General features: G+C 43.2%; 1 protein-coding gene and 1 pseudogene across 1 annotated transcript; one reads left to right on the top strand and one right to left on the bottom strand.

Moving 5' to 3' along the window:
- The first annotated feature begins 1,853 nt into the window (after positions 1-1,853).
- Positions 1,854-2,057, top strand: LOC141109191 (U2 spliceosomal RNA; annotated as a pseudogene).
- A 7,070-nt stretch (positions 2,058-9,127) lies between these two features.
- On the bottom strand, positions 9,128-10,120 carry LOC141108937 (olfactory receptor 8G17-like). The gene has a single exon (XM_073600899.1). The coding sequence runs from the start codon at positions 10,118-10,120 to the stop codon at positions 9,128-9,130; it is 993 nt and encodes a 330-aa protein (XP_073457000.1).
- Positions 10,121-11,237: the final 1,117 nt, after the last annotated feature.

Here is an 11,237-nt window from a genome sequence, read left to right as displayed (position 1 = left end):
CCCGCAAACAGTTTGCTGAAGACAAGCAGACTAAGGACATGGATTACTGGAACTATGTCCTGTGGTCTGATGAGACCAAGATAAACTTATTTGGTTCAGATGATGTCAAGCGTGTGTGGTGGAAACCAGGTGAGGAGTACAAAGATAAGTGTGTCTTGCCTACAGTCAAGCCTGGTGGTGGGAGTGTCATGGTTTCGGGCGGTATGAGTTCTGCCGGCACTGGGGAGCAACAGTTCATTGAGGAAACCATGACAGCCAACATGTACTGTGACATACTGAAGCAGAGCATGATCCCCTCTCTTCAGAAACTGGGCCGCAGGGCAGTATTCCAACATGATAACGACCCCAAACACACCTCCAAGACGGCCACAGCTTTGCTAAAGAAGCTGAGGGTAAAGGTGATGGGCTGGCCAAGCATGTCTCCAGACCTAAACCCTATTGAGCATCTGTAGGGTATCCTAAAATGGAAGGTGAAGGAGCGCAAGGTCTCTAACATCCACCAGCTCCGTGGTGTCATCATGGAGGGGTGGAAGAGGACTCCAGTGGAAACCTGTGAAGCTCTGGTGAACTCCATGCCCAAAAATGTGAGGGGTGTACTCACTTTTGTGAGATACTGTATCTGCCCTCTGGATCTAGAATAGCTCTGGATAAGGAAAAGGAGACCGATTCTCTAACCGCCATCATGACTCCTCTCTTCTTGGCTTGCATCGATGCTAGAAAAATGTGCGGGTAGTTCTTGTGGGCGCAGTAAGGTGTGGAATATTTGTGGAAATGGGTTTTCTGAATGGCGATGAGGTCAGCTTTGTTGGAGATGGCTTCCTTCCATAGAGAGTGGAGTTTTGCAGGGGGTTCAGACCTCAGGCATTTAGGGACATAATCTTAAAGCGGAGTTCCACCCAAAAATGGAACTTTCGCTTTTCCGAATCCCTCCCCTTTTCCGTTGTCATATTTGGCACCTTTCAGGGGGGAGGGGGGAGAAGATACCTGTCTAATATAGGTATTTTGCTCCACTTCAGGGTATAGATACCTGCACCACCCGCGGGTATCTACTCCACTTCCCGCCCCCCCGCTGTCTTCTGGGAGACACACGGGTCCCAGGAGACAGCAGGGACCAGTGGGAACGCGCAGTGCGAGTCGCACATGCGCAGTAGGGAACCAGGAAGTGAAGCTGCAAGGCTTCACTTCCTGATTCCCTTACCGAAGGTGGCGGCGGCAGCACCCGAGAGCCGAGGTACAGATCGGCTTCGGGTGCCAACATCGCGGGCGCCCTGGACAGGTAAGTGTCCATGTTTTAAAAGTCAGCAGCTGCAGTATTTGTAGCTACTGACTTTAAAAAAAAAAAATCAGCTGAACTCCGCTTTAAGTCCCATTTAGATGTGTCCAGCTGATGTGGAGAGCGATGTTGGGGATTCAAAATTAGAAGTTTTGAAGAGTGTGGACAACTGTGGATGATAGGATGAGGGCATCAGGAGGTGTTGATTGTAGAGATTGTTCCATATATGGAAGATTATTTCTGAGGATGAATGGAGTGTGGTCTAGGTCATACAGCCAGGATGGTGTAAGGAGACAAAACAAAATTAGGAGTGTAGCTCCAGTGGGTTCAGCACCCCAAGGAGCTCCTGAAGTCAAGTAGGCAGGACAACTGGGAGAAACTCTTGCAGCATAAACATAGGTTGACAAAAGAAAATGAGAAATGTGAACCACCCAAACCAAAAAACAAGTAAAAAAAAAGATCCATATAGAACCACGTGTGCAGTATCCAATGCAAACGTTTGAGGCGTATAGGGTATGGTGGAAGGTACTTCATCTAACTTCAGGGTTCCTCTCTAGAACTGGACAAGGACATAGAGATGATCGCTTCTCTGCCTTTTGGCTAAGATCAAGTGTAGTATCTGTAGTATCTATTCTTATCAGTTAAATATCTGATATGTCCCCTATCTGGGGACCATATATTAAATGGATTTTTAGAACAGGGAGATGGAAGAAGATCTTGCTCTGTCCACTCACTGCACACATCGACCTGGTATTGCAGTACCTCCAGGACCGGTGCACAAAAAAAAAAAGGACGTAAAGATGTCGGCTCTAGGTGTTTTGTAAAGGCGTTGAGGGCTTCTTGGACACTACTTGCCAGTCAGGATGAACGTGTTTAGGTGCCTGGCATGAGGAGCTAGTGGACGTAGTTTGTATCTCAGGTATGATTCCCCATTGTTTGAGAAGATTAAGGCCCTCATCTAGGGAGGTAATTATATGTGATTTCCCTTGATAGGTCACACTCAGCTTTGCTGGATATTTCCATTTGTAGATGACCTTAGTGATAGAGTTCAGCTTACGACGGAGTTTCAGAGTGTATTGGGAAAAATCTGGTAGGACCTGGATATTATTGGCCTGCACTGGCAGCTGGTCGTTGCGGCGGAAAGCTTCTAAGATTTTTTCTTTCACTTGGAAAAAATGAATCTGCATTAGGACATCACGAGGTACTTCCGGTGAGAGGAAGGATGGTTTTGGGATGTGGGGAATTCTGTTTATGGTAAGGTCCTCTGGTGTAAGATTAGGGACCACTGCTTTAAATTGTTCCCTTACAAAATGGGGTAATTGAGCGGCCTGAACAGTTTCAGGTATGCCTCTGATTTTTAAATTGCGGCGTGACTTATCCTCAAGGTCAGCCCCCTTGGCCTTAAGGAACATCAGGTAATTTTGATGAGATGCATGCGAATCGACTAGGGAATTAAATGAGGTAGTGACCTTGCACATTTTGTGTTCAACTGGCATTGGTTCAGGGAGGATAAAATATCAGATTGTACTGACGTGCAGAGAGATATTAACATCTCCTTTAAAGTGGTATCAGAAACAGGCTGTCCTGATGTGGGAAATGTTACAATAGGGTCAGGTCGTGTGGTAACAGAGTGTTTTGGACTGGGTGTTGCTCACCTCCATCAATGGTTCATCCTCTTTGTCTGCAGCTGAGTCCTTCCTAGGTTTTGATTTGGCAGGGCTCTGGTGGATGGTGTGGAGTGGCCTGACTGCAGGGAATCTCCTGCTTGGTTCATTGTGAGCCACCCGTGTTGCTGCAGTGGCGCCAGATCAACTGCTAGAGGTCCGGGATCGTCACTGCGCCCCCCCCCTGTGCTTCCAATGATCACCAAAATGTGCACCACCAAAAGAGATAGCAAAGCCTCTTTCGAGTATCTAATGCCGCGTACACACGGTCGGACTTTTCGTCTACAAAAGTCCAACGGACGCCGACGGACTAAAGCTGGCTTTTAATCCGATCGTGTGTGGGCTTCTCCGGACTTTCAGCAGACTTTTTCAGCCTCAAATCCGACGGACTTTAGATTTGAAACATGCTTCAAATCTTTACGTCGTAACTACGACGGACCCCGAAATCCGCTCGTCTGTGTGCTAGTCCGACGGACAAAAACCCATGCTAGGGCAGCTATTGGCTACTGGCTATGAACTTCCTTATTTTAGTCCGGTGTACGTCATCACGTACGAATCCATCGGACTTTTGTGTGGTCGTGTGTAGGCAAGTCCGTTCGTTAGAAAGTCTGCTGCAAGTCCGCCGAAAGTCCGCCGGAAGTCTGTCGGACAGGCTGTCGGACTTTTGTAGACGAAAAGTCCGACCGTGTGTACGCGGCATAAGACTTCTATAAAAAGAAGTTCTGACAGTGCTTATTGAAGAGGACCCTCAAATGGATGGATAGAAGGGACACCGCTTAGCTCCAGTCTGGGATCAACCAGCGTCCCAGATAGCCACACATATCTCCACTAAGTACTCCTCAAGCGCCATCATACACCAGTAGAGACAGTATACTCGCAAAATTGATGAATCCAGGTTGCCACATGCAAAAAGGGGAACTCTCATTGTGCGGTGTTTAAGACCCAGTTTATTAAAAGACAGGTATCTACTCACATATAAGAGTAGTAATAAGGCATAAGATGTATACAGCATCAAACATCCTCGCGGGCATAATGACATAACCACTAAATCTCTGCCCAAAGCAGGGTACACCTGCCGTGGCTGCAATGCTATGCTGTGGAAGGAATTATACCCCCTGTACGCCTGCTGATCATGACCCATTCAAGTGAATGGGTTGCTTGTGTGGGGTTCAAGGGACTAAATCAGATGGTGCGGAGGTGATACAATGCCTCTTCTCTGGCTGTCAAATGCTCTCTAAATAGCGATCCAGATATGGATGGCTCTTCAGAGAGCATTGCACATGTGAGAAAGTCCTTATGGTGATACAGTGACTGCTAGGGTGGTGATCAGGGACATTGTAACTGGTGTGGTGGTGATCAAGGACACTGTAACTGGTGTGTCAGTGATCAGGGACACTGCGATCGGTGCAGTGATTAGGGACATTGGTGACAACATTTAAAAAAAATTGTGATTGCTTGTTACAGTGATGATCACTGTAACGGCAATCATTTTCACTGTCAAAAATGGCCTTCATTCATGACAGCTTGCTTACTATTGTGATCGCTGTGATTTGCTACAGCTATCACATGGTACAGGGCTGTTGTGAATGGCCCTGTACTATGTGATTACTGTGACCAATCACAGAGATCATAATAGTAAGCAGGCTTTAATGAATAAAAGCCATTCATGACAGTTGTGTTTAAATCTCCGCCCAAAGCAGGGTACACCTGCCGTGGCTGCAATGCTATGCTGTGGAAGGAATTATACCCCCTGTACGCCCGCTGATCATGACCCATTCAAGTGAATGGGTTGCCTGTGTGGGGTTCAAGGGACTAAATCAGATGGTGCGGAGGTGATACAATGCCTCTTCTCTGGCTGTCAAATGCTCTCTAAATAGCGATCCAGATATGGATGGCTCTTCAGAGAGCATTGCACATGTGAGCAAGTCCTTATGGTGATACAGTGACTGCTAGGGTGGTGATCAGGGACATTGTAACTGGTGTGGTGGTGATCAAGGACACTGTAATTGGTGTGTCAGTGATCAGGGACACTGCAACCGGTGCAGTGATTAGGGACATTGGTGGCAATATTTAAAAAAAAAATTGTGATTGTGATCCAATCAGTGTTACCTGTCAGTGCCAATCAGTGCCACTGCTGCCTGTCAGTGGCAATGCCGCCTGTCAGTGCCAATCAGTGCTTCCAATCAGTGTCACCTGTCAGTGCCAGTCAGTTCCACACCAGTGCAAATGAGTACCACCTGTCAGTGCCAATCAGTGCCGCTTATCAGTGCTGCCAATCAATGCTGTTAATCAGTGCCCATCAGTGCACTGAGTGCAGGGATCGGGGTGATGAACCCAGCCGCCAGGCACATTGTCCAAGGGGGTGCTGGCCTGGGGGGGCACAGCTGAAATCTGTTGTTTAATAATGCCATGTGCCGATTTTAGTATAAAAGGTAATCACCACACTACTATTTACAATAAACTACTGGAGGTAACATAAAAAAAGTGTAATTGAAAGGCCTGCCACTAAGCACTATTATGTGTTCCCACACCACAAAAAAAAAAGTGCAGCGCTAACTTACTCATCAATAACTTAACAATAATGGTGGAATCCTCTAATGTATGGAAATCTCAATAAACTTCAATATTATCGCAATACCGATCTCTGTGATACGCAACTTCCCATAATACACATCAAGCTGAAAATAAGACATACTGTATAAAAATAAGCTTAGCAGGGATGGTGGAAACCCCTCCTATAGATATTTACCATACATATTAATCCCAAGTGAAACAACCTTTTAGTTGGGAGGTTCCCACCATTAGAGCACTTTGGAATTTTTATTTTTTAGATTGTTACACTTAATTTTAGATGTTTTAGTTACTAATATAATGTGAATTTTTTTCTCTTGAATGTAATTTTCCACCACCCTTGTCTTTATGGACCTTGCTTTGTGCACTGGTGTGCAGTCATGTTGGAACAGGAAGGGGCCATCCCCAAACTGTTCCCACAAAGTTGGGAGCATGAAATTGTCCAAAATGTCTTGGTATACTGACGCCTTAAGAGTTCCCTTCACTGGAACTAAGGGGCCAAGCCCAACCCCTGAAAATTAACCCCGCACCATAATCCCCCCTCTCCCCACACCATAATCTCCCCTCCACCAAATGATTTGGACCAGTGTACAAAGCAAGGTCCATAAAGACCTGGATTAGTGAGTTTGGGGTGGAGGAACTTGACTGTCCTGCCCAGAGTCCTGGCCTCAACCTGACAGAACACCTTTGGGATGACGACAAGCCAGGCCTTCTCATCTAACATCAGTTCCTGACCTCACAAATGCTCTTCTGGAAGAATGGTCAAACATTCCCATAGACACACTCCTAAACCTTGTGGACAGCCTTCCCAGAAGAGTTGAAGCTGTTATAGCTGCAAAGGGTGGGCCAATGCAATATTGAACCCTATGGACTAAGACTGGGATGCCATTAAAGTTCCTGTGTTTGTAAAGGCAGGTGTCCCAATACTTTTGTCTGTTTGAGCATTGGGGTGCACACCCTAATGCAATAGGCTGCGCACGCCTGTGCCCTAAAGGAAATGGTATTTCTCAGTAGGCTTGCAAGTAGACGGTTTTTCTTTTACTGCACATGAAGAAAAAGTATGCATGTGAAGAACCAGGTGGTACCACTCAGAAGAGGATAGGAGTGTTACTTAGCCCAGTGTTCTGACATATGTACAAGGGGATATACAGTACATAGTATGGGGAAGCAAGTAGAGGTTGTTAGAGCTTAAAGCGGTGTTAAACCCAAAAACAAAAATGTAATATATTGCAGCTTTCCAATTCTTAGATGTGGTGCCCGCATCAGTTTTCTTTTTTTGGGCTTTATCTTTTTAGTTCCATTTGTTCGCCTGGTCAGTAAGTCTATTAGTTTTTAACAGATTAAGCTCTGCAGCAAAAGTAGTGGATTGAGACAAACAATTTAACATTGACAGGGGTGATTTTGATGGTCAGCTTTTATTCATTTATGTAAAACATTCAACAGAAGAAAAAAAACTGTAGCTGTAACTGCTTAAAAAGTGTTAGTTTGACTTTAACCACTTCAGCCCCGGAAGATTTGGCTGCTGAATGACCAGGCCATTTTTTGCGATTTGGCACTGCGACACTTTAACTGACAATTGCGCGGACGTGCGACATTGTACCCAAACAAAATTGACGTCCTTTTTTTCCTACAAATAGAGATTTCTTTTGGTGGTATTTTATCATCTCTGCGGTTTTTATTTTTTGCGGTATAAACAAAAAAAAGAGCGATAATTTTGAAAAAAAACACAATATTTTATACATTTTGCTATAATAAAAATCCCCCCTTTTTTTTTTTAAAGCAAATTTTTGTCTCAGTTTAGGCTGATATGTATTCAACATATTTTTGGTAATAAAAATCACAATAAGCGTATATTGTTTGGTTTGAGCAAAAGTTATAGCGTCTACAAAATAGGGGATAGATTTATAGCATTTTTATTATTATTTTTTTTTTTTACTAGTAATGGTGGTGACCTGCAATTTTTATCGTGACTGCGACACAATGCAAACACATCGGACAATTTTGACACATTTTTGGGACCATTGGCATTTATACAGCGATCAGTGCTATAAAAATGCATTGATTACTGTAAAAATGTCACTGGCAGTAAAGGAGTTAACACTAGGGGGCAAACAAGGGGTCAATTGTTCCCTGCTACGTGTTCTAACTGAAGGGGGGATGGGACTTGCTAGGGGAAGAGATAGATCGGTGTTCATACCAACACATGATCTGTCTCTTCTCCCCTCAGAGAACCGGGATCTCTGTGTTAACACACAGAGATCCCGGTTCTCGCCGTGTCACGACAGGGACCGCCGGGCACTCGCATCAGCCCTGGGGGCGAGCAGCGTGCGCACGCGCTCCTAGTGGCCACAAAAAGAAGCGACGTAACATGACGGCGATCCGCTCAGCCAAGCCATGTTGCCGCAGTACAACTGCGGAGGCTGGCCGGCAAACGGTTAACAACTTGCTGACCAGCCGCCGTCATTATACGGCTGCAGGACGGCTCTCCTGCGCAAATCGCCATAGCAGGCATCGCGCTATCTGTTCCGCTGCTCACTGTGGGAGAGTGCCCGCAGGTCGGGTGGACTTGATGTCTGCCGGCGACCCGCAAACGCCTATTACAGAGGCAGAACGGGGATCTGCCAGTGTAAACAAGCGGATCCCTGTTCTGACAGGAGACATAACAGATCTTCTGTTCCCAGTGATCGGGAACAGTGATCTCTGTCATGTCCCAGGCAACCAATCTGTTACCACAGTTAGAACACACCCAGGGAACACAATTAACCCCTTGATTGCCCCTAGTGTTAACCCCTTACCTGCCAGTGTCATTTTTACATTGATCAGTGCATTTTTATAGCACTGATCAATGTAATAATGTCACTGGTCCCCAAAAAGTGTCATTTGGGGTCAGATTTGTCCGCAGCAATGTCGCACTCCCGCTAAAAATCGCAGATCGCCACCATTACTAGTAAAAGCAATAAAAAATATAATAAAAGTCCCTAAATCTATCCATTTTTTTGTAGATGCAATAACTTTTGTGCAAACCAATCAATATACACCTATTGCTTTTTTTTTTACCAAAAATATGTAGAAGAATATATATATCGACCTAAACTGATGAATAAATGTTTTTTTTTTTATATTTTTTGTTTGGATATGTATTATAGCAAAAAGCAAAAATAATTGTTTTTTTTTTCAAAATTGTCACTCTTTGTTTATAGCACAAAAAATAAAAACCGCATAGGTGATCAAATACCACCAAAAGAAAACTCTATTTGTGGGGAAAAAAAAGGACATCAATTTTATTTGGATACAGCGTCACATGTCCACGCAATGTCAGTTAAAGCGACGCAGTGCGGTATCGCAAAAAATGGCCTTGTCATTAAGGGGGCAAATCCTTCCGGTCCTTAACTAGTTAATATGTTAGTCCATCTAAATCTGCAAATGCATCTAACACCACCCTCTCCTGAGACTGACAAAGCTGCTGTCCAAAGGTTTGCTGCTCAATCCAGAGTGGAGATACCCTAAGACAGGAAGTGTATTATCGGGTGAAAATGCAGCCACCACATTTAGGGTGTTGGGTGTAGTACATCTTTAAGTGGTTTCAAAATATAGTTGTATAGTAAAAAAAGTTGAGAGATCACACAAGTATTTCCTTTTTCTTTTCCACCAGTCGCCAGAAGGCCATTTTTACATCTTTGTTTTTCAAACTGTAGATCAGCGGATTTACCAGGGGAGTTAGTGATGTATAAAACAGTAAGAATATCTTATCAGAATCCAATGCAAATGCCGAAGTGGGTCTCACATACAAACAAAGTGTTGGCACAATGAGCAGAGCTACAACAGTGATATGAGAGGAACATGTGTAGAAAGCTTTCCATCTGCCTCTACTAGAACTAATTTTAAAAATGGCTCGGATTATGTAGCTATAGGATGTAATAATAAAGGAGAAGGGCAGGAACCCAACAAATGCTGACTCTGCATATATCAAATGTTCCATAAGAGAGGCACCGTGGCAGAAAAGCTTCATAATACTCATTAGATCACAGAAGAAGAGGTTGATATAATTAGACTTAAAGCAATAGATGTGGTAAATTATAAAAACAGAAGGAAGAACTTCCAGAAATGCCACAATCCAACATAGTATTGTCAAAAGTGCACACAGCTTTTTGTTCATGATCATAACATACCGTAGAGGGAAACAAATAGCAACATAACGATCATAACTCATGGCAGTTAGAATCAAAAATTCACAGCAGAGGAAAGTAACATAGAAATACATTTGAGTAAGACAAGCTGAAAATGAAATCTGTTTATTCTTGGAAACATATACATCCAGTGCCTTATGCATGGTTACTGTACTGTAACACATGTCTATGAAAGATAAATGAGATAGGAAGTAATACATTGGTGTGTGCAGTTTTTGATCTTTGCATATTAGTAGCAAAATGGTTGAGTTTGCACTAAGGACAATTACATAAATGAAAAGAACTAGGAAGAAGATAGGAGCTTGCAGCTGTGGCAAGTCAGTAATTCCTCCTATGATAAAATAGTTCTGCCAAGTAAGATTCTTCTCTTCCATCAGGGGGAATGCAGATACCTTAAAAGGTAATGTAAATAGCTGTGAAAACATGTAACGTCCACTAATAACAAACACATGAGCTAAAACGTTATTCTTTTCTACACAAACAGAAATTCCAAAGGCTAGTATAGATCAGAATTTGTTTGTCATAGTTGGTTATAGTCAGAATTTGGGTTTAGCTTGTAGAGTCACTGCTTTATTATAGCAGGGACTTTGGGCAGGGAAGGACTGGGCTCATATGCATTCTTTACCTGGACCAGTATGAATAAGATCAGCTGGACTATTGTTCTGAGTGGGGACACTTAACTATTTAGACATTGAACAAAGTCAGACTTGCGGCCAAGGACACTTGCTGGGCATTAATATTTCTAACACACATCATGAGAATACAACAGTATCATACTCCTCTCGAGAAAAGAGACACTATAAGTGTAAGACTTTTTTTGAGTCTAGCTGCATATAGAAGGGCCAAAAATCAAAAGAGCACCTTAAGGACTGCAAGGGGCATTAATTATGTGTCTAATTTCCAGACTAGTTATCACTTTTTGGAGGCCCTGTAGCACCAGGACAGTAGAAACACCCCCAAAATAACCTCATTTTGGAAAGCAAACACCCAAAATATTTTTAAGAGGCATAGCATGGTTTTTAATACTCAATTCCTTGCCACAAGTTTATTGAAAATCAAGAAAAAACTGGCACTGCCATGGGGAAGATGTGCCAATGCACAAAAAAAATAAACAATAAATAATAATAAAACTCCTTCCAGCTGAGAGCAGTGAATATTTAGCACTGACACTTATAACAGATAAAAGTAATTGTTGATAGCTGTCATTATAGACTTCTTTGTTTAAAAAGAACCCAAGAGTTTTCTTAGAATTCAGGGGGACATTTGGAGGAGTTTGTGTGCTTTTTTTGTAGAAAAAAAATTCTAATTGTCATTTTTAGCTATAGCTTATGTTAAGGCAAAAATAAAAAAAAATTGCATAGAGCCAATGTTTGGCCTCTAACCGAGGATCCTTCTAGAAGGCACTGACAACAATTTGTTTCTGTAAAACACCTTTACCGTCTACACCCTGCTGCTAGAAAGATTTCAAAAAGAGGAAACTCTGAGTTCGGCACATTTAGCTGCTTAGCCAAAAATTGTGGAAAAAAAATATTTTTTATCATA

The sequence above is a fragment of the Aquarana catesbeiana genome, linkage group LG09 (genome assembly GCF_042186555.1).
Source record: "Aquarana catesbeiana isolate 2022-GZ linkage group LG09, ASM4218655v1, whole genome shotgun sequence".
Taxonomy (NCBI): domain Eukaryota; kingdom Metazoa; phylum Chordata; class Amphibia; order Anura; family Ranidae; genus Aquarana; species Aquarana catesbeiana.
The sequence above is the reverse complement of the archived record's forward strand: the minus strand, read 5'-3'. Positions and strand labels throughout refer to the sequence as shown.